This window comes from Petaurus breviceps, unplaced genomic scaffold, assembly GCF_028583685.1.
Source record: "Petaurus breviceps papuanus isolate PSGF00001 unplaced genomic scaffold, PetGlider_PUasm1.0 173, whole genome shotgun sequence".
NCBI lineage: Eukaryota > Metazoa > Chordata > Mammalia > Diprotodontia > Petauridae > Petaurus > Petaurus breviceps.
This window is the reverse complement of record NW_027185759.1, coordinates 27,670,267-27,694,939: the sequence shown is the minus strand read 5'-3', so window position 1 is coordinate 27,694,939 and position 24,673 is coordinate 27,670,267. Positions and strand designations below refer to the sequence as shown.

At 39.6% G+C, this 24,673-nt stretch overlaps 1 protein-coding gene across 1 annotated transcript in view; it reads left to right on the top strand.

The window, feature by feature from the left end:
• Positions 1-18,183, top strand: part of ZBBX (zinc finger B-box domain containing) — a 112,900-nt gene extending 94,717 nt beyond the window's left edge. The window contains exons 18-19 of the mRNA XM_069083532.1: positions 15,833-15,971; positions 17,422-18,183. Of these exons, the coding sequence (XP_068939633.1) occupies positions 15,833-15,971; positions 17,422-17,524 (242 nt within the window). The 3' untranslated portion in view covers positions 17,525-18,183. The remainder of the gene's footprint in view (positions 1-15,832; positions 15,972-17,421) is intronic.
• The last annotated feature ends 6,490 nt before the right edge of the window (positions 18,184-24,673 follow it).

Below are 24,673 nucleotides of genomic sequence, written 5' to 3'. Positions count from 1 at the left end.
TCTCAACAATTAAGACTGTCCCAGCGAGGGGTGGAGGTAATGGGTTCCCCTGAGCTGTGACGTCCTTAAGCTATTGACGAGTGTCAGCTTTTTGGTAGTGCTGTGATGAGCATCCTGGATAAGGGATCGCTGAGATTCCCTCCGTCTGTAAGACTGTGATGATCATGTATTAGCTGCTTTATCTTTTATGAAAGCCTGTTCCAGCCTGCCTTTGCTTCAGTGTTGTGCTGTTTATTCTGAGTATTTGAACTTAGAGTGTTCTGCTTTCCCAAGGTCCATGAATGCAGTCTAGTAAACCATACTCACACTCATACTGTCTGCAGGATTCCTGTTCTGTAACGAAGCAACTGAAAAAACAAAAACCTGGGGAAGGATTCTCTTTTCTTTTGAAGTTAGAATGTACTTTACTATACTCTATAGAACGTAGAAGCCATCTTCATGTACACAAGTCCCCCAAATCCCTTGCCTCTTGCAACTGTGCATCTCCTAATACCTGCTGTGGTTCAAGTTCACAGTCCCCTAATGTTAAATAAGTTTCCATGTTAAAAGACTCTAAAAAAAAGTTTTGTAATAATCAGCATCTTAGAGGCCAGGTGGTAAAATTTATACAAGGAAATAACCATCTGGTGTGCACAGGAAATATCTATGTACATATGTATGGGAAAATAACACATGCTGAGCTAGAGAAGGTCTTCTTTTTGTAATCTATTCATTAGTAAATGATGAGAACATTCTTTTAACATGTGCATACCATCCTCAGTAATGGGGATAACGGCCTTGAAGACAGACTACTGCCTCTGCTATCTGTTTTCAGTTCTCCTTCAACATCATTGTTTATGGTAATGGAGAGCTATCAATTTTCTGCTTGAGAAATCAGTTAAGTTCCCCACTAAATCATTGATAGCCTACATTTATATCTCTATTTTAAGGTTTATGTAATGCTTTGCTGACAGCAACCTTGTGAAATGTAGGTATTGTGAATTCAATTAAATTTAATAAGCATGTATTAATCACTTACTATATCCAGACCCCTATGCTAGGCCCTGAGGATATATACAGTTCCTGTCTTCAGGGAACTTAATAGTCAATAAGTTCATTTATTACCTGGATTCATGAAATTCAGGAGTTTTTAAAGGAGTTATATTCTCCTATGCCAAGGCTTCTTATTGACTGCTATTTTTCTGGAGTCTAAGTTCCATTTATTAATTGTACTTATAATTCACCCATGAATTTAGTGATATAGTCACATTATCATGCATACACATATAATGACAAATATACTCAGGGAAGTCCCACTTATGGACTGCCAGAGCTCATGAAAAAAACAAAAACAAAACCAGCCAAACGAAAAAGCTTTCTCATTGCTTTGCATCTAATTGGTGTGTTATTTATTAGATAGCGCTGTAAAGAAAAGCTCACCAGGGCTGATACCCCCCTCTAGTGGATCTGCTAGTAGGTCAGTCTGAAAAAAAACAAACAGAAAATCCCTATTCATAGATGGTCTGAATACTTTGTTTAGATCACAGCAAACATTTTTTTTTTTACTCATACACATATATACATACATATGTAGGACTGTGTGTATGCATATAGGCATATATGATTGTGTATACATATATATAGAGAGAGAGGGAGAGGGGGAGATACGTTTATGTATATGCACCTCTGTGGCTATATAGATATGCAGGTACACACACAAGTGTGTATATATGTATGTGTGCATATGTGTGATACACAGACATATGCATACCGAACCTTTGAAGAATCAGATTTGACTAGTACACCTTGAGCAAGTCAGTTTAACCTCTTTGGGCCTCAATTTTCTTTTTTTTTCTTTTTTTTTTGCCTTTTGGAGGGCAGTTGGGGTTAAGTAACTTGCCCAAGGTTACATGGCTAGTTTGTGTGTGTGTGTGTGTGTGTGTGTGTGTGTGTGTGTGTGTGTTAAGTGTCTGGAGCTGGAACCGAACTCAGGTCCTCCTGACTCTGGGGCTGGCGCTTTACTCACTGCGCCACCTAGCCGCTCCCTGGGCCTCAGTTTTCTTATCTGTAAAATGAAAGACTTTGACTCTCTAAGATTATGTCCAAGTTTATGATCCACTGAATGATTTAGTTTCTTTCCCCCATCTCCTTTTTTTTGATAGCAATTTTCAAAGTTCCATAGCAAATTGTACCAGACATTTTCCCATCATAATCCCTCCTTGGTTAAAAAAAAATACTATGGATCTTTCATGTGCCAACATAAACCCATTCCTCTTTCATGGGAAGCATTTCTGTCAGTAGCTTTTCTCATCTTATTTTCTGTGAGTCCTAGGCTAGATCTTCTTCCCTCCTATGTAGATCTCTTATGAAACATAAGAACATGGGAAAAGGAATACTATAGCATCAGGATAATAAATACTACCATCCCTGGCCTTACCCTTAGTCCAAATGAATACGGCTTCTCTGACAGTATCATTTCAGAAAGACCCTAACTGGGGAAAAGTGGCAGCCTATGGTAGATTCCCCATTAGTATGCACACATCTCCATGTGTGCACACGTGCACACGCATGCACACACACACTCACCCCACCCCACCTCACCACCACCACCAACAGGTACTTCCCATAAGGAACCCTTCCAAGAAAAGTGCTCTCTAAACACACGGGGCTCCCTTCTCTCCTCCATTTTTTCACTGCCCCCTCCACCCTGGGACATTTTGAGTTGAGCTATATTAGCATTCCTTTCCACCTAGGAGACTGGAAAAGAAGGACGATAAAAAGAAGAATGACTTCTCAGTTTACTGAATGACAACAAAAGTTATCTTTTCAGTTCTCTTCTGTCATCAGAGCCTGGAGAGATTCACATCATGAAGGAAAACACATCAAGTTGAACGTTACAAACACTATACTTTAAAGGATTCCCCTTTTTGTTAATTATATGGAAAAGATTTTTCTCCCTGAAACTGATTGTGTTTTTCAATTTAAGAGACTGTTTGAAACTAGGGACATATTGATAGAGGCTGTAAACCCCTATGGTGTATGAAAGCCTGTAAAAGGTTCCCATATAGTTAAATGAGCTAAATAAATGGAGGAAAATATTTTTTCTATAATAAAACTGAATAAGAAATTCTTGAATATCGACAAATTTAGCAATTTGGTTTAGGAAATAAAGCATTGAAGCCATATCTTCATCAGAGATCGAGTTCTATGTTGTACGTTAATATTAATCATAATGCAGTGTATAAAAATTTAAATGGCCATTCTAATAAGGTATTCATAACTAAAATGACCAGAGTAGGTGACTCTTTATTATAGAAGGCCATTGAGTGAAAATTCTTAAAAGAGAAAAGTCAGAAGGTCCCTGTCCCCAAGAAATTTGCATCCCACAAGGGAGGTCCTTGGAGAAAGACAAAGCAGATGGCTTGTTACATCTCCTTCCATACATCCTTGTCTTTTTTCTGACATTTACACATTAGATTGTGCCCAGTACTTGAGGGAGGAGACCATTCAGACCTGGACTTAGGTTGCTGTGGTTGCTCTGTGTGTGTGTGTGTGTATGTGTGTGTGTAACCCCACCATTAGTAATTCCTCTATGCCTACTCATTCATGCTGCTATAAATGAGCTGCCTAGCATCTTTGAGGTCTTCCTCTGAGTCCTTTGCCATTAAAAGAAGAAAACTTAATTTAGTTTAAGTGCATCTTTAAAAATAAAGAAATGTAAAGTCTTCTTAACTGTTTTACAAATTAAAAACCAGGAAACATGAAACAGTACAACAGCTAATACTGGCTAACAGTTTTATGAAACTTTTAACTTGACAAAGTGCCTTATAGATGTCTAATGCTGCCATGAGAGAGTAGATGGTATTATAACACCCATTTTCAAAATGATGAAAAGTCCAAGTAAATTACTCAAGGTTCCATAGAAAATGGCACAGGACTTGATCTCAGGTCCTTTGACTTGAAGTCATTTGTTCTTTGCCCCATAATGATTCTGTATTATCGTTTGTTTGTTTGGTTGTTATCTTTCATTCTGGAAGAGAACCGAAATGACATCGCTATGTCAAAGTCAAGGTGCAGGGAGTCCAACTGTCGCTGAGTAGACCAGTGTGAGCTTGGAATGTGCTACCACAAATGAGGTGTAAATAGTGCATACAATCCCCTATTGTAGCCAGTTTATGGAAATAGACAAGATTTTTAAAAAAAGGAGAAAATGGAAAAAGAAGAGTAAGAAGAAAGGAAAAGAGAGAAATAGGGAAACCGGCATTTGAAGACAGAGAAGAGAAACAGAAAGAAACAGAGACAAATATAGATGAAACAGTTTTCGGTGGTTTCAAGGCAAGATGTCATAGATGGGTAGGAAATGGAGCTCTGTTTGGACTCCATAGCTCAGTATATATTATGTTATACAAGTGCATGAAAATGCTGCACAAGGGCAGCAGCTGGGAGGGACAGTGGACAGAGCACTGGCTCTGGAGTCAGGAGGACCAGAGTACAAATGTGGCTTCAGATACTTGATACTTACTAGCTCTGTGACCCTGGGCAAGTCACTTAACTTCAATTGCCTCACCCCCCCCAAAAAAAAATACTGCATAAGAAGCTGGATTAGGCAGAGCAAGTGGACCTAATTCCCTGCATACAGAAGACACCTTTGAAAGGTTGCCTAATTTCAAAAGGCTCAGTTTTTAAGATCAGTCCTCAAGCACTGTACTAGGCACTGCAGAGAAAATAAGAGAATGAAGTAATTCCTACTTTTAGAGTGAGAAGGCAACACCTATATATGTATGTCAGTGTGCACAAACTAGTTAGGGAGGAAAAGTGGGAGCATGTGCACGTGGAGAGATCAGAAATGGCCTCCCACGGAAAGGTGAAGGAAGAGGGAAGTAGGGATGGGAGGCAAAAGTGAGGGATGAGTGCGCTCCCCAATGAGGGACCCACAGCCAGCACAAGGACACAGAGACAGGATTTACCGTGTGTGAACAGTGGACAGAAAGCAACTATGACGGGATTGCTGAGTATGGAAAGGATGTAAGAGAAGATGCGTCTGGGAAGGCAGACCATGGAGCTGGCTTGAAACCAGGGAGATATTTTAATGTTAAAAGGGGACTTTGTAGTTTATCCTAGAGGCAACAAGGAATTACTAGACCTATTGCAATTAGAAGGTACTTCTAATTACAATTAAGGTGTAATTAACTAAGTAATAACTAATTAACTAAGTAATAACTAAGGTGCCTTACTGTAACCCTGGGAGGTCCAGGGAGTACAGGCATTATCTTAAAAAAATTATTAAAAAATTTTTTTTGGCCCAAAGACATTAAGATACTCTCATGGGCTGATACACCTGGCATATGTCTGGTCTAGAATTTAGACTTTGATTTCTAGCCCCAAATCTAGTGTTCCTCCTAATTCCCTCCATGAACCAGAGGTGTGGTTACTTGCTGAGTGATACACTTTGGTCTTCACCTATGCCCAAACTTAGTTCTTATTTTCTATCTAAGCTAAACTGTCATTGACTGTAGGAAACTTGAAAATTATGCTGACATAAAAAAAATGTTGGTTTCTGTGAATTAATTGCCTTTTTTGAGCTAAATCAGCAGTTTCCCCTTGTAGGACAGAATAACGTTGGGAGGCAGCCTGGTGTCTTGGGGCCTAACTGGGAGTCAGTAAGTCCTCAGTTCTCATCCCATCTTGCCTTATGAGCTGTGTGACCCTAGACAAGTCACTAAAACTCTGACAACTTTTGTTTATCAGAAAAATAGATAGACCACTACTTTACATGATAGTTGTGAGGCTGAGATGTGTAGAATGCTTTACAAAGATTAAAGCCCTCTTTAGATGTCAGCTATTAGTATGATTACATTGATATGAACTAAAGAACACTGTGCCCTCTGTGTCCTGCACCATCATCAGCACCCTTTTTCAGGATTGGTTTCTGTTCTGGGTGCCACATTTTGGAGAAGATATTGACAATCTGGGAATCCAGAATAGGGCATCCGGATGGGCAAGGCCAAGGGGTAGAGGCCATGTTATGGGCTCAGTTGAGAGAATTAGCGATTCTTCTTCTGAAATAAGACAGATGGAGGGAAGACAAAATAGCTGTCTGAAAGTGTTTAGGTTTAAAGAAAATAAGGATTAAATTTGCTCTCTTTGACTGAGACGGAACTAAGACCATTGGCTAGAAGTGATAAAGAAGCATATTACAGTTCACAAAATAAAGGTGATTCTAATGAGCATAATCCTGAAATGGAATTTCAAGGGAATTCTCCCTTACAAGGGAGAGCTGCTGGGCAGGGGTCATTTGCAGGGGTGTTTGATTCTTGGCTGAGAGGTGACACTGACCCAGAGCTTCAGGAATTACTAAGCACTGTATCTTCCATGTTTCCTCTGACCCCTCAAAAATAAGCGTGGATTTAGGCCACATTAAGGGTGACACCGTCCAGGATTGGGGAGGTCATTGTTTGCTTGCACTCTCCCCTATGTCAGGCTGCCTCAGAAATAGCTTGTTGAATTCTGAATTGCCACATTTTAAAAAGGAAAGAGTAACGAGGGCTTTTCTGGCCTGTCATCTCAGCAGCAGCATCGCTGATCATTGATCTTTAGCTGTCTGTAGGCAGAAGAGTCCCCTCCTTCACTTGGCTTTAGAAGACATAGGGGTAGCCTTCAGTGTTTTGGTGATGGGGGGGGGTAACTTTTTATTGTGAATGTGGTTGGTCACCCTTATTCAAATGTGTTCCTAAGTTATTCAAGGTGGACTTTCTATTGTGAACACTATTGGATCATCTGGATTGAAAACTGACTCTTCTGTTGACACAATTTGGAATGCAGCCTTTCTTTAGAAGGTGGCACTTCCTCCTGAGTTTGGGGGTGGTAGGGAAGGCAGGAGATGGGTAACAGCATTGAGTCCTTGAAAGAAGAAACTTGACCAGGAGCTGTGGCCACGTGTGACTGGAAGTCTAAGCAGAATTGTACATAGGTCTTTTCGATCTTCACTCTGGACCTTTCTTGGCAGAGCCGAGGCCACCCCTTACCTATGCTCTTTCCTGGCTCATTCTATTGATTGTCTTTTCTGGAAAATGGAGCAGTGAAATGTTTGAGGCTACTCGCCTTTTCCTGCAATGAGAGGTGGAGAGAGAGATACTCTACAGGAGGTAGAGGGGTGACTGGCAGTCTATTTCTTTTGCTTTTCTTCCTCTTCTCCCTGGCCTTGTGGCCACCCAGGCTCCACTGAGGTATGAAGGCAGGTGCAAATGTTTAACTCATCACTGTCCTCTTCAGGAATGAGGGAGTTTTTCACACTTTTTATGATTATTGTTAAGGATCGTATCTTCATCATATTGGTGGCATTTTTGATAGTTGTACGTGCAGGGATCTAGGAATTTCCCCTGTTGGTGGATATGCTTAAGAGCTATAAACATGTATTAGATTTGTATTTTTGTACTTTCTTTGTCAACCTAATAATTTTCCTTGGAAAATTTCTCTTTCTCTCTGTCTCTTTTCTCTGTCTGTCTCTCTGTCTTTCTCTGTCTCTGTCTTGTCTGTCTGTCTCTCTCTTGAAACTGTATTTATGTCTTTGTTTTATGGGGTTCCAGTTGACAGGTACCAAGTCTGCTGCCTAATCTCTCCTGGGAGTGGCAGAGGGCATAAGGCATACCTCTCCTAAAGTCTCCACCTCTTCATGAAAATTCATGAACAATATTAATGAGCTGGAGTTCATCTAAAAGGGAAAATAGGATGGTAAAGGGCCTCAGTCAGTTAAAAAATCTGGGAATATTCAGTTCTTTAAAGATGTAAGGGGATATGATAATTTTTTTCATATTTTTGAATGGTTTCCACATGGAATAAAAAGAATATTCTCTCTCTGTCCCCTTTGGTCCCTTTGGGAAGAATTTGGAACAATGGATAGGAGGTGCAAAGATGTAAATTGAGGCTTCAAGATAGTAAGAAAAAAATTCCTAAAAAGTAGAGCTTTGTCAGTGGAAAGGGGTGGGAGTAGTGGTTGTCTTCTCACTAGAGGTCTTTAGGTTGGATATGTTGTAGACCAGTGCTGCTAAACTCAAATAGAAATGAGGCCCACGAAAGGTTGCATATTGACTTAGAAAGCCACATGTTAACATTATCTATGGTCTGTTGTGGTTTTATTCATTTTATTAAGCATTTTCTAATTACATTTTATTCTGATCCTGGTGCCTGGACCCAGAACATGTGTTTGATGTCTTTGCTGTAGAGGGGATTTTTGCACAGGTTGGGACTAAGCCACATCTCATGTCCCTTCCAGCTCTGAAACATCGATTTTGTCACCTGTGAAACAGGTGCTACAGTTAGTGAGCCTCTCAGTTTTGTAGAGAAGGGATCTTTTGAGAGAGCAGCAGACTTGCCACAAGTAGGTGTTTTCGGAGGTGGGCTCATTCCTCGTTTTAGGGCCTGCGCCTTTTCAAGTTTCAGAATCCTCAGAGGAAGAGCCAAGTACCTTGGCCCAAGCGTGGCATGCAGCCCAACAGATAGCCTGCTGAGTCAGCAATATGTATCTGCCTCAGACCAGTGCTGCAGAGAGGAAATAAGTTTGCTGACCCATCTTGGAAGCGGAAGATTTTGTACCAGATCAGTGAATTGGGGGAAATGTGCAGCACTTTCAGTGAGCTTATGTGGCTCGTGGCTATAAAATCCCATCATTTTATACCAATATTCTTCCAGTGTTGCTATGTGGGTCTGAAAATTGTGACTGACTTTTCACTAAGCAAGTTGACACAGAATTTTCTCAGCTCTGTTTGATCTTTGACAAAGATTTAAAAGCAACAACAATTTAGAACAACTAGCTTATAATTCCTAACTCCATGTTCCTCAAGGGTTATAAGCACCAGACCCATGATTTCATACATGGGAGGCTTTCTTGTTCAGAAAGATGCAAAATAATGAGGTGGGGGCAAAGAGGAGGTGGTGAACTGGGCTGACCCTGCTCTTGTCTGAATGGCTACAATCTCCATCCACCTGGAGCTAGTCTGACCCTTTGGGTGGTGATGGCAGGCATCATTTCCTGTAGCGACTATAGGCACCTTTTCTTACATTATGGACTGATATTATGGCACCAGGAACACTCGAGTCAAAAGGAAGCAGAGACAAAAAGCAAATAAGAGATTCTGTCTCACGTGGTAATTTTCACAGCTTACAATTTGGATCAGGTATTAGCTGTTAACTGTGTTAAAGCTGATAAGAGAAGACATTGGACTTGTTTGTGGCTGTAACACAATTCATAGTTATATAACAGCGAAAGTATATTTCATACTCACAGAGTTCATAGGAAGTATTTAACTCCTTTTCCTTTTGTACTATTAGGCCAAAGTATATTCATATTACATGTAACATTTCATTCACAACATGGTTCAAAGCCAGCATCACTGGTGGAAATTAAGATTCACAAAACTAAGGTGAGGATGTGAAACTTTAACCCCCACTCCCAGGCAAAAACAAACAAACAAAGAATACATGAGAGTAAACAGAAAAATGATTGGGGCTTTTATTTTAGGTCAGCAATCAACTCATTTATATTGACCAGAATGGCTTAATTTCTCTGAGATTGTTGGGACTGTATTGCACATTTATTATCTTTCTATCAGTGTGGGGAGATGTTTCCAAAACATTCATTCTTTTATTTTGTAAACTTTCTCACTAATATAATTAATAGCTCAATATCTGACACCATTTTAACAAAACATTCTCAAGGGGAGGGGCCTTATTTTGACACCCAAGGGTTGTAAGGGTTCTTCTTATTGATTGTCATAAAAACATAGCTTTCTAATTAAAGAAAAAGACTTTTCAGTAATTCAGAACAAAATGTTAACATATTGTGACAGTATCTTAAAAGTTGGAAGACATCTGGTATAGATATTCAGTGAGGCGGAAGTCTTAAGTCTGAAAACTGTTGTCTTTTCAAAACTAGGTGTGTATTTTGCTTCTGTTATCTTGTTCTAAATCCAGAAGGGCTTTTTACAATGGCACAATTCCAAATTTTCCCATACCATTGTTAGATATGAATGGAATTTTAAAATATTATCAGAAGCTCAAATTAGTTTAACCCTACACACTTGCCGTTTTCAGAGTTTTAGCTTGAATATTTCTCTTTATGGAGGCAGCTGGATGACTCAGTAGAGAGAGTGCTGGGTCTGGACTTGGGAAGGTCTGGGTTCAAATCCACCTTCAGACATGTACTAGCTGTGTGACCCTGGGCAAGTCACTTCAACTTCTGTTTTTCTAATCCACGGGGGAAGTGGCAAACCACTGTAGTATATCTTGACTGAATGACAGGATAACATTGCTCTCTATAGCATTGCAAATCGAAGGCACAGTCAGTATTATATTTTTGAAGAAACAAAACAGAAATTTCCAAGTGGACCTTTTTTCAAACCTGGTCGAAATATCACACTACAGTACATACATTTTAGGACATGAAATGCAATGATTTTTTTTTCTTTTGAAATAAAATACATCTCTGTCACTTTAGGGAAATGTTAGCTCCTACATACCAATTATTGCTTCACCAGTGCCTCTAATAATCACTTGATCATAGCAAAATAATCAAAAGTTACTGTCTTCTGTTTTAGGAATTGTTCTAGCACAACTAAAAACCACCACAGTTCTTCTGCTTCGAAAACAAAATACTGTCCCAACCCTGAAGAACACTGTAAATATGAGTCTGTTACATAGGTGTAAGCAGAAGAACACCTGCATTCTGCAATTTTCTCTCTGATAGTCGACAGAAGAGAGGATCTAGAAATGAATTACAGATATTCAACCTTAAGAATTTTAAACCTTAGATGACAAATCAGGAAATCCATTCCATGGAAAGCAGTCAAAGTTTGATTACATTTGTAAACTTAACCTTAGATATTTAATTTCTTGGGGGCTATGTTCTCCTTGTCCTAGAACAGACATCCCTCCTGGCATATTTTTCATGGTAAAAATGTTTCATAAGAATGGAGAGAGTGAAACCTGTCTTGCGCACCATTCTTTTGATTTTCTACCCTTTTCACAACAAATTACCAAATTCAGAATAGAGAGGAGAGATTAACAGCTGGTCACATTTTGAGTGTACCTGGGAATGGCACAGACTCAGAATACCTCTGACTGCATTACCATCGCTCCAGGTGGGAAAGTCTGAGGCAACAGATTGATGGAGAGTCCTGATAACATCAATGAAAGCAGGTACCTCAACCTGTCTTGGGCAAGGAGACCTAGTTAGAGAGTCCCTGCAAATATGACAATCATCATGACTTAAGCTTAAAACTAAATATTTAGGAAGCTTAGAATAATCTTTACTGACCAAATCTTGACTTTCCAAAAGAGACACTTAGAGACTGAAGCTATATGAAGTGACAAACATCACCAATGACAGCAAGCACAAATGCATACTTCTTCGTCCACATTAACCAGGACAAAAGGAGAAAGGTAACTACCCAGATAGGGTAACAATTCAATTCAGGGTGATTTTTTTTATCATGTACAAATAGACACAAATGAAACCAAGTATTTTCCTAAGTTCTCACCTACTAGACATCTTAGAAAAAGGTATAGATTCACATCTAGACATGCTTTTTTTTCTTAATTGCACCATCCTAACAAATGTTAGGAGAGTAAATCATAGAAATACTGGTGATCCCTTCCTTATAGAACTTCCTCAGACAGATTAAAGTACATGGGAAAAGCAGTGAGAAGCTATTAGCTTATCCCCACATTTCCAAAGGAGTTCAACGGCCATGGAGTCAAGAAAGCTCAGCAGATCTGGGAAAAAAGAAAGAAAATGGTAGAACAGAAAATCCAGAAATAAACACATGGGGTCAGGGGGCTGGGAACAGACAAATAATAAGTCCATTTTCTCAGGGAAAAACTTCCACCACCCTTAGACCTAAAATGCACACACGCGCATGCATGCGGGCACACACACAGACACACACCGCTTGAACACATCAGCAATCATTTACTAAGAACCTACCATGTACCAGGCATCAAGCTTAGTGTCAGAGATACAAAGAAAGGTAAAATAATACCTGATCTCAGGGGACTCACAAGATAAGGGGGGATGACATGCAAACAACTGTGTACAAACAAATAGAGACGGGATAAATTGGGAGTCAGCACAGAGGGAAGGCACCAGCAGTAAGAGGGAGAAGGAAAGGCTTCTTGGAGAGGCTGGTATTTCATCTGAGACTTAAAGGAAGTCAGGGGAGGCAGCAAGTGTAGACTAGAAGGGAGAGACATGGAGGAGAGCCAGTGAAAATTTATGAAGTGCCTTATGTGCAAAGAACTGCAAGGATGCCAGTTTGTCTGCATTGCACATCATGGAGGAGGGAGGGAGTTTAAGATTGGAAAGGTAAGAGGGGGCCAGGCTGATGGGCTTTAAAAGCCAGATGGAAGATTTTATATTTCATCTTGGAAATAATGAGGAACCAGTGGAATTGAGTGATTGGTGGGTGGAGGGTGATGTGATCAAGCCTGCACTTGAGGAAGATTACCTGGTCAGCTCAGTGGAGGATAGACTGGTGTGGGGAGAGACTTGAGGCAGGCAGACCCTAGGATGGGTTATTGTAGTAGTCCAGGTGTGAGGTGATGTTTATCACCTAGCCTGTGCTAGGGTGGTGATGGTGTCAGAGGAGAGAAGCAGACACATAACACAGATGGTATGAAAATAGAATCCACCGGGGATTGACTGGGGATAGATTGGATATAGAGGGTGAAAGAGAATCTGAAGGGTCAAGGATGAAGGTTGAAAGCCTGAGTCATGGGGAGGATGCTAATATTATCAGTAGTAATAAGGAAGTTACAAAGAAGCAAAGGTTTTGAGGAAAAGATAATGAATTCTGTTTTAGACATGTTGAACTTAGGATGTCTGTGGGTCATCCAGTTTGAGGTTGATTCTGTAATGGAATTCACAATAGAAATTAAGATTGGGTAAATAGATCTGAGGATCTTATCTACATTGAAATGATCACTGAATCCATTATAGGATAGAATTAAAAGGTAACATGGCCCAGGAAAGAGCCTTTGACCCAAAAGGGAAATGTAATGAAATGAAAACTTAAGAGAGAAGAGGGTGATTGACACAAACGCTGCAGAGAGGTCAAGGAGGATGGGCATTCAGAAGAGATCATTAGTTTTGGCATTTAAGAGATCACAATAATTTTGGAGAGAACAGTTTCAATTGAATGATGAGGTTGGAAACCATTCTGTAGAGAGTTCAGAAAACACTGAGAGGAAAGTGAGTAGACATAACCATTGACCTGTTAATCCTCAAGGAGATTAGCCATGAAAGAAGGGCAGTATTGGATGTTAGCTGGTAAGGATCAAGTGAGTATTTTTAAAGATTTGTTTTTGTAGGAAGTGGGGAAATGCTGGGGACAGCTCAATAATTAGTGAGAGGATGGAAGCTCAATAATTAGTGAGAGGATGGAAAGGATAGAGGCAACAGTTTGCTGGAGAAGACTATGTGGAATGGCATTACCTCTTCATGTAGAGGAGTTTGCCTTGACAAGGAGAAGGGCCACCTCTTCATGTGAAACTGGGCTGAGAAAGTGGCATAAGGCATTTGAGTGATGCAAGATGAGGAGGAGGAGAGAAGAGGGAGCTCGCACCAATCAGTAACTTAACGTTATTTTAGTGAAGTATGAGACAAGATCCTCAGCTAACAGAGTTGTGGGAGAGGGGGCCATGGGAGGGGTAGAAATGTTTGGAAAAACCTCTGTGGTGAGTTGGATCGCGCATTGACCAGGCATATATAAAAGGGTTGTCCGCCACAGTGAGGGCCCAATTGAGGTTATATAGTGTTAATTTGTTATGGATGCAGCGTGTTTTCATTATTTTCTCCAGCTTCGTTTTGCAACATATACATAGAAGGCAGATATTCAACAGACCAAGTCTCCCACCGTACTTTCTGGAGGTAATGAACACAGAATCTTTCTTATAGAATCCTAAGCTTCTGCTACCCTAGAGCCAACCAGAGAACTTGAATCAGCTAGACTCAGAACGAAGCAGAGTAATGAGAAGAGAGGCTTTTACTGACCTGAGAAAAAGGGAAATGCTAAGCCTCAAAGAACTATGGAGCCTGTAGGTGCCAATGCTCCTGAGCCCCCTAATGGAAATCAAAAAGGACTAGGGCTCCTCCCTCAAATGTGACACCAAGAGGAGAATGGAAGAAGAAGAAGTGTCTCCTCGCTCCTCTGTACTTAGGACTCACTAACAAATTTGCCATGGAAAGAGGACACATTGCTTAAAATTTAGGGACTGAGTCAGTAAAAAGTTTGATACTTTTTGTTGTTTTAAGCTAGCAAGAGAAGAAACCCAGAGAGAAGAGAAGGTGTCTCAGGGCCAGCTGGGCCTCTGAACAGGAGCCATTTCCCATGGAAATTTATTTTACATAGAAAACATATCCTAATGCTGGGTTCACACCCCAGTCAGCCCCTGACCTTGGAGTCAGTTTATTGTTTTCTAGAGGAGGGGGCAGAGCTTCCCACTTTGCTGGTCTGTCATTATCCTTAGTGATTCAAGACAGGACTGTTTGTCTGTCTTTTGACTCCTGACAATGGCCGGGATAGAGCAGAGTCAAGGTACAGCAGTTAGAAGTGGTTTTCCATTGATGCTGAAAAGGAGGCTTATTCTAAAATGGCATCACTCACATCAATAAACAGTTCACATAGGGCCTTCATGCTGCCACTGGAGCCATTATGGACATGTACGGACAGAAACTGAAATAGCCAATCATGAAGTGAGAGCAAGAGATTCCAGATGGACAAATTAGCCATCATATTCATGAGATGGTAAAAGACGTCTAGAGGAAGGCTGCTAAATTGTTAACTAGATCTTCCTTGAAGATGGATATGGAATATGGAAGGATAAGGATGAGAATTCCATAGGATAAGAAGGTACCAAAGAGCCGCTTTCTGCAAAAGTGGAAGGAAGATGCACGTCCATGAAATCATAGATTTGTCTTAACTCCATGTGGAAGTACAACAGGCTCTATTTCCTATATAAGCTTATCCCTATTGGCAAGGTGGAGATTCTGTTTACATCTAATGATATTCTTAGGATCAAATGAGATCATATATGCAAAGTGCTTTGCAAACCTTAAAGCGTGATATGAACAGCAATTGTGATTATAAGTACTATTGACAAATTTTATTTTTGACTTTTTTTTCTGTGACCTCTTCTGGCTTGTGTAACTTCTTTATATCACTACACAGCAACTCATTCCTTCACTGATTTATGGCCTATAGTCTGGAAGCAAAGGCGAATTGAAGTTCCATCCTTTAAAACCCAGAATTTTAATTGCCTTTCAAATCCCGAGGAAAATATCTGAACTATAGAAAAAGGTACCTTACCTGGAAAGGGAAGCTTTTCTGAGGAAGTGCTCTATTTTAGAATCACTGATATTAGGGTTGAAAGGGACTTCAGAGGTCATCTAGTCCAGTGTTAATTAGAGTATCTCAGCACAGCTGCTCTAATTTCCAATTATGGAGAGAAGAACAAGGAAGAGTTGAATATGGGGTTAATATAAAGCAATATAACAGCATCCTGGCTTCATTGATGAGCTTTATCATTTTCTCTTAAACTAGGTGATTTTTTTGACTATCAGACATTCCTTTCCAAATACAATTATAAAGGTGTCCACTAGCTGATTTTTTTATCACTCGTCATTTTACATATCTCTGTCATTGACCTCCCCATTGCTCCTTGGTGCAGAGAATGTAGAGTTAATTGTGTACATGAAATGATACACCACCCTCTACCATTCTAGGTAAATTGTCAGCGCAGTGTGCTGGACTCTTTTGTCATGAGGTAGAACAGTGACAGTGTCTCACATAAAATATTTCAGATGATCCGGAAAGACTTTACAACTTAAACTCTGAAAAGTTATCAGGCATCAGCAGACATTCAGAGAAGATAAGTAAGACTAAGACAGATGTCCCAAAGACACCCGACCTAAAGGACTCCAGTAGATTTGACATTTCAAGGTAAGTAACAAATGGTACATGGTGAAATTGCTGACAGGCCGAATTCCTGTCCTGAGCAACATAACGAAATATATGGCCCACGAGTGTGTACTTCCTATGGCTGTTCTTTGTAAAAATTTTTGAGGCCACTGGCTAATTACACTAGATCAGGTTTCGAAAAAAGGGCTAACAATTCTGGAAGTTGGGCAATGTCATATTTTATAAAATTATATTATGGGGCGTCTAGGTGGCACTGTGAATAGAGTACCAACCCTGGAGTCAGGAGGACCTGAGTTCAAATCCGGCCTCAGACAGTTGACACACTTACTAGTCGTGTGACTTTGGGCAAGTCACTTAACCCCAATTACCCTCTAAAAAAATAAAATAAAATTGTATTACATTGTTTCAGGTAAATGGTTCTGTGTCACGTACAATATGCTAGAACAAGGGGACAGTGTTGGAGGGAGAACCCTCTAGGAATCTTTCTGCATTGGCTAAAAGTAGCACATATGTAAATATAGTTGACTATTTGATAAATTACCCTAGTGCATCCCAAACTCTTCAGCACTGATTTCTCCATGATACATAGAATGATATATAAATGATATTAGTAATTGTGATTATTCCCAACTGCAGTGAGTTTCTTCATTTGAAAATTGAGGCTCTCTCATTCAGAGATTCATATTTTAACTTGTTCAGTCATGTCTGACTCTTAATGACCCCATTTGGGGTTTCCTTGGAGAGATACTAGAGTGGTTTGCCATTTCTTTTCCCCAGCTCATTTTCTAGATGAGGAAACCGAGGCAAACAAGGTTAAGTGACTTACCCAGGGTCACATAGCTAGTAAGTGTCTGAGGCCAGAATTGAACCTGGAGAGATGATTCTTCTTGACTTCAAGCACAATACTCTATCCAGTGCTCCATCTAGCTGCCCACATTTTAACTGCTATAACAATTCATCAAGTAAAGTGATTATACCAATATACCAAGCAAGGCACCAGTTGATAGGGACTCTGTATTTTTCAGAATGCTAATGAATTAACTTTTTCACCTATGGTGGCTTACTATACAATAGCATGATATGTGTACCGTGAAAGACAGTATGGTATAATGGATAGAGAATATTTCTTAGAATCCAGGGAGACCTGATATAAAACCCTGCCTCTGATAGATCCTATCCTTTCCTCTGTGACCAGAGGCAAACCACTAAACCTTCCCATGCCCAGGCATTTCTCTTAAGTCTGTACATTCCAGATGAGTAAATGATCTGCATGGATGGAAGCAGTTTCCTTGGTGAAACAAGAAGCTTCCAACTGCAGTCTTTCTGAGAGCTAACAGTGGAAGCTCCAGGCGATCCCAAACCAGCTTCATGCCCTCCATTATTTTTGCGTGTAGAATTGGTCTCAAAGGGCTCCTCACACCCAAATTTTCTCTTCACTGTGTTGATTGTTGATGTGTTTTGAATCCCCCAGCTTGGACGCTGAAGTTAATGGTCCGTTATCATCATCGGAGAGCAGCATAGATGACGAAGAAGAGAACTCTCTGGAAAAGCTACAAGTCGTTGCCCTACACTGACCCAGAGGAAGAGACTGATCAGTTACTTATTTTTAATTTGTGTGTTCACAGATGAGAGCGAATAGGAGACAAGATTTAACCAATTGAACCTACATACTGATCTTAGCAAATGAAAAGATGGATTATTGACGTCTCATTTCAAAGCCTGCATACTAATAAAAGTTGCTCACATTGTTATAAATTTAAGACGTTTCTTTTGGATGAAGAAAGAGCACTAGTAATAGCAGTAGGGACAATGATGATAGCATATTGAGATGGCACTCTGACGGCTTACAGAGAAATGTGTCCAAATACACCTTGTTTCTCAGATCTCACTAAGAAGATCTAGGTTAGGAAGAAACCATGGTTGTTAGTTAAGTAGATAGGTAGATAGACAGATAGATATACATATATACACATACATGTGTACATATGTATGTATGTATCTCTAAACAGAATGGAGCATTTCAATAAAGAATTTATTGTTGAAAAACATTTTTAAGCATTGAGTGACATTGTCATTTCAGAAGAGACTGATTTGATTCAAACACAGCAATTTGCCAATTTCAATTCAGCTGAATTCATTGTTAATAAGAGAAGCTATGTCTTTCTATTGGTTAAAAAAAAGACTTGGTTTTTATTTTTAGGAGTTCTTATAGTTTCAGAGAGGACTTGTGATATTTTTTGTGGTTGTATGAGACTTCTTGTCTTATACTTAATCTTATAGATAAGGAGGCTGAGGTCATGAATGTGAAGCAACTGTTCCCAGATTATACAATAGTAAGTAACAATCAAAATTAAAGCCCAGGTCATCTGGCTCCAAATTGAATGCTTATTGTATAGTAACATACTCACTGTTAGGAGAGCAAAGAAGATTCAAAACATTGTTTTGAAGTTCACATAATACTTAAAACTTTTTGTTCTTTTTTACAAAAGGTAAAAAAAATCAAATGTGCAATGTATATGATAATGAGCTTGGTTTCAACTCCTAAAAGACCACTTGAATATATTATTAAAGGAATAGTTAGTTAAGAAGCAGAAAAGGAATCAGTGACCGCACAGCTCCAATATGGTTCCATCAAGATCAGGTTATGCCAGCCTTAACTTGTGTCCTTTTCATTTTTTGTTTTTAACAGAGTTACTAAACTGATGGGTTGCTGAATATTCATCTTCCTTAAATTTTAGCAGAGCATTTAACTAAGATTCTTTTTATATTTTTGTGGGAAGGATACACCAGTATGGACTAAAATGACAGTACAGTTTGATATATTTAGAGTTTTTTGAATGTTCACAGAGTATTTGTTAATGTTTGATGTCAGCTTATAAAGAGTTCTCTGTAAGTACTACATACCTGTGCTTTGCCTAATGCTATTTGATTTTTTTCCAATCTCGAGATGGACACACACTAAACACTTAATAATATCTGTGCAATGCTATGTACTTTCAGATTTTTCTCATTTGTCACAGCAAATGCTCATCAATTTTGGTATTTGAATACCACTCTCTAGTATAGTACTTGACACTTAAAACTTAATGAAATTTTGTAAAGTACTTTTGGAAAGTATTTCATGAAATTATATTCTTGAATTGAATGATTTAAACATTTGATAAGTCACTGATAACTGTATGATATATAGTAACATATATTTCATAGTTCGACAACTGATCATTACATAATGTTTCTGGATTCTTATAAACCAAAAAAAAAGTAGTATCCATTCTCAGGGAGGGAGGCACTAAAGATTCTGGCAGAGGTATCCTATAGAAAATGGAACTTGAACTAAATCATGAAGGGAGTCAGGAAAAGTAGGAGACAGATTTGAGGACAGAGGCCATTCTAGGTATGGACACAGCCATTCTAAAGACCTGCAGAAAGGAAATGGAATGTTAAGTGTAAAGAACAAGATGCAGGCCAATAGAGTTGGATCATAGAGAGTATGGAGGTGGTGGGGGGAGACTTTAAATGTAGGAAGGGGGTAGACTATAGAGTTCTTTAAATTCCCAACAGAGGAATATATATTTGAGCTTGGAGGTGACAGGGAGCCATTGAATACTATATTTCTATACTTTCAAAAAATCACACTGGAAGATAAATGGAGATGGATTGACATGCAGAGATAACTGAGGCAGGGAAATCAATTAGAAAACTATGATAATACTTCCGGTTGAAATGTAATGGGAATCTAAACTACATTTATAACTGTGTATGGAGAGGAGGAGACATATCCAAGAGATATTGTGAAGGTAGAAACCTCATCATTTGAAAATGGATGGATTATGGGGTAAAGTGATAATGAGTTATATATAACAACCCATTGAGTCTGGGTAACTGGGAAATTGTTGGTGCCCTCATTAGTAAGAAGTCGAGAAAAAGAGAAGGTTGGGGTGGGGTCATAAAGCTTATGAGTTATTGTGGGCATGTCAAATTTCAGAGGCGTAGAGGGTATTCAGTTCAAGATATCCAAAATCCAAATCCAATTCTTGACTAATACAATTCTTTTTTTTTTAAACAATCAGGGTTAAGTAACTTGCTCAAGGTTACACGGCCAGTTATTTTTGTGTGGTTGCTGAGTATCGGAGGCCGGAAGACCCCAAGACCCAGGTCTCCTGACAGTGGGGCCGGCGCTCTTACTGCGCCACCTGGCCGCCCCAACTAATACAATTCTTGACAAATCCAATGCATGACTAGCTGATTAGAGAGACATTTGGGAATCATCTGCAAAGAGGTTATAATTGAACCCATGAACACTTGTTTACCAAATGAGATGGAATGAAAGGAGGAGGAGGAGCTTTGGGAGACACCCATGGTTAGTGGATGAAGTTTCAGAAAACTAAACTGAAAAGAAGTGGCATACAGGTAGGCAGAGAGTGAGGATAAAGTCATTGAAACCTAGAGATAGCATTCAGGAGAAGGCTCTCAGTAAATTGAATGATGCAGAGGGATCCAGAACAATAACAATCTCATCAAGAACCTTTGATTGTGCAATTCCAGAGGCTTCCTACTGTATCAGCAGACTCCTGTGACTACCACTCCGTTGCTTCTGAAGTAGTTACTGGGTAAAATTCATCTGAGTTTTGCTTGTATGCTTGATTGGAGCTGAGGTATATAGAGTATACAATATGTAAAGGGATTTTCTGGATTAAACTTTGGGAATTTTGAAAAAAAAAAGGGCTCTTTGGTTGTATCTTCTTGCCTCTGTCCTGGGTTCTTTTCTCTTGATAGCCTCAGTCCTTTGGTGATACCATTATCACCTTTGGATTCTATTATCATTGCCATGTCAATGACTCCCAGATATATCTTCCAGTCTGAGTCATTCTGAGCTCTGGTCTCACATCACCAAACGTCTGTTGGCCATTTCCAACTTGATGTCCTATAGGCACCTTAAATTCAGCATGTTCAACTCATTATCTTTCCTCCAAAATCTGTCACTTCTCTTAATTTCCCTGCGTCAGCACCACCATGCTTCTAATCACCCATCAGAATCACCTATAACTCTTCATTTTCCTTACTCCTTATTAACGAACCACTTCCCAAGTTTCTAGATTCTGCCTTTATGACATTCCTCAGTCTGTCCTCTTCTCTTGAGTCCTGTATTCACCAAATGCCCTCATTCAAACATGCCCTCATCCCTCACCTGGATCATGGCGACAGACTTCTCATCTGCCTCCTTCCCTCAAGTCCCTCTCTCCAATTCAGCTTCCGCTCAGCTGCCAAAAACGATATTCCCAGAGCACAGGTCTGTCTGGTGATCATATGAAACTCTTACTTTTAAAAAATTAAATTAAGACTCCATTAGCTCCTGTTACTTCTGAGATAAATATACAAGCCCATCTGTTTCAATCCCTTTAAGCCTTTTTTCCAGGTTTATTAAACATTCCTCAGCCTCTCCTTGCTGTTCATCACACATGCTGTTGTATCTCCTGTCTCTCTCTATGCCTTTGCCGGGACTGAGTTTCTGCATCAAACGCACCTCCTCCTCATTTCTGACTCGGGATCCTTAGCTCCCTTCAAAGCTTAAGTCTATCCTCCTTACCTGAAACATCTCCCAAACCACTCCAGCTGCTGGTGTGCCCCCCAACTAAAAATAACTTTCCCATGACTTTGTTTTTACTACATGAAGGTGTTGTCTCCATAGATAGAGTGTGAGGTCCTTAAGAGGAGGATTTGCTTCATTTTTATATACCTATGCACTAGGTCAGGCACACTACCTAGGCACATAGGAAGCAATTAATAAATGTTTGATGAATGATTAAACATTATTATAGAACATTTTATTTTTTCATCTATACGTCTCAGTCTGTCTATCTCTGTTTCTGTCTCTGTCTGTCTGTCTCCCTCTTTCTGTTTCTCTGTATCTGTCTCCCTCTCTGTCTCTGTCTGTCTCGTCTCTGTCTCTCTGTCTCTGTATCTCTCTGTTTCTCTGGGTCTCTCTCTGTCTCGTCTCTGTCTCTCTGTCTCTGTCTGTCTCTGTCTCCCTTTCTCTCTGTCTCTCACTCTCTGTCTCTATTTCTGTCTCTGTCTGCCTCTGTCTCCGTCTCTGTCTGTCTGTCTGTCTGTCTCTCTCTGTCTCTGTCTCTCTCTGTCTCTCTGGGTCTCTCTCTGTCTGTCTCGTCTCTGTCTCTGTCTCCCTTTCTCTCTGTCTCTCGCTCTCTGTCTCTATTTCTGTCTCTGTCTGCCTCTGTCTCCATCTCTGTCTGTCTGTCTGTCTGTCTCTCTCTCTCTCTCTGTCTCTCTCATATTTATTGCTAGTTACATTTGCTTGGAAAGCAATCTATTTCCATAGAGTTCATCTGCTCCTGCAGTTCATCCCCCTCCCCGATCTCAAGTTATAATTCTTTGTTTGTGACACATCCTGATTGTTTGCTGTGTAAATGATTATGATGTTGCAAACAGGATTATGACTGGAGCCGGGGAATAACCAGCAGGAGCAGATGAACTCTGAAGAAATAACGATCTTCCTCTTTTCATGCAAATGCCTTTTATAGTTAAGGAAAAGAGAAAGAAGGCAGAGTTGTCCAAGAAATACCAGGTTGATAACTTGAACACTCTCCTATGTTGACAAGTGGATTTTTTCCTGTCCTTGAAATGTCTACAATTCAACCAAAAATGTTTTATTAAAACACCCAATATGTATAAGGTTCTGGGGCTACCAGGACAAGAATCAACTAGTGCCTCCCCTCCCCCTTTTCTTTCCAAGAGCTTAAATTTTATCCATTATGCAAAATAGCCAAATCATCAATGAGTCTGACAGGAAAGTCACTGGATCATCATTCCCTTCTGCCCTAATGAAGAACTATTGGGACAATGTTGTTGTTCAATTGTTTTTCAGTCACATCTGACCTAATTTGCTTTTATTTTTTTGTCAGAGATATTGGAATGTTTGCCCTTTTCTTCTCCACTTTATTTCACAGTTGAAGAAACTGAGGCAAATGGAATTCAGTGACTTGCCCAGGGTCACACAGCTAGTAAGTGTCTGAAGCCAGATTTGAACTCATAGAGATGAGTTTTTGACTCCAGACTTGGCACTCTATCCACAGGAGCCACCTACCAGTGACATTGTCTGTCTTTATTTCAGTGGGAACATAATAAGCCACCATGTTCAAGATGCAAATGATGGTATAGGACAAAGCTGTTAACTTAAGTTCTGTGATTTTTTTTTGATAACTGCATTTCGGCATAATTAATTTCTTTTGTCATCCCATATTAAAACATAAATAATGTATTTAAAAGCATTATTCTGAGAAGGTTTCTACTGGCTATACCAGACTAGACTAGGGGTTTATGGGACAAATGAGTTTAAGAGCCTTTTTTACAGAAGTTCAAGACATTTAATACTTAAATTAAAAACAAGACTTCAGTTGAAAATCATTCTTCTTTGAGAAGTGATAATAATGTCTCCTCTAATTTTTACTATTTAAAGAAATCTTACTTGCCCAGTATTTTTTTCTGGCATACACATAATAAGGCACATTTTAAAAAATGTTATTTTCTAATTTTTGTTCTAGACAATATATATATACACATATGTATATACACACATACAACTTCTAGGCTATGTATACATATATACGCACATACATGTGTGTATATACAACATGTATAAATATATAATAAATACAGAAAATAAGCAAATACATATATACGTGTGTTTGTGTGTGTGTGTGTGTGCGTCTGTGTGTGTGTGTAGATTGGTAAGAATTGCTTTTGGTTTGTTTTGGGACTGTAGTCCTGAAGATCATCACATCTAAACTTTTCCTTCCCATTCTACTCTTGGGGGGAAAAACAAAAAACAAACACAAAAAAACTGCTAACATAATAACAATAGCAGTGCCAAGTCCAGGGCGCTAGGTGGCGCAGTGGATAAAGTGTTTGACATAGAGTCAGGAAGATGAATTCAAATCCAACCTCAAACACTTACTGGCTGTGTCCTGGGAAAGTCATTGAACTCTGTTTGCCTCAGTTTCCTCATTGGTAAAATGAGCTGGAGAAGAAAATGGCAATCAAAAGGAGTCACAAAGTGTCAGACATGACTGAAAATGACTCAAAGCAGGGACAACAATGCCAAGTCAAATACTAGTTAGCTCGACTTAATAGCTAGCATTTATATAGCACTCTAATGTTTTCACAGTGCTCTGCAAATATTATCTCATTGCATCTTTGCAAGTCCCCTGTGAGGTAGGTGCTATTATTTCCATTTTTCAGATGAGGAAACTGAGCCTGAGAGATTAAACTATTTGCCCAGGGTTACATAACTAGTAAAGTCTAAGGCAAGTTTTGAACTCAATCCTTCTTGATTAGAAGCTCAGAACTTCATCCATTTGGCCATCTACCTGACCCTTCCCCCCCCCCCAACTCCTACCCTGGCACCTCTCAAAAAAAGTCTATACTTAAACCAATAACAAGTATTTATTAGTGGAAGTGGAATGGAAGTTGGTTAAGAAATTTAAGTGCAAATTGGGAGAAAGACCAAGGGACAATTGTTTTGGCCTGATACATCTGCAGATATTGGTCTGCGAGGACATTCTCATAAGAATCTCTCTAAGGGTTGCATGGGCAGGTAGCTGGGTAGTGAAGTGTGTAGATCACTGGGCCTGGAGTCAGGAAGACCCTATTTCAAATGTGGTCTCAGACACTGGCAAAGTCACAACCCAGTTTTGCCTCAGTTTCCT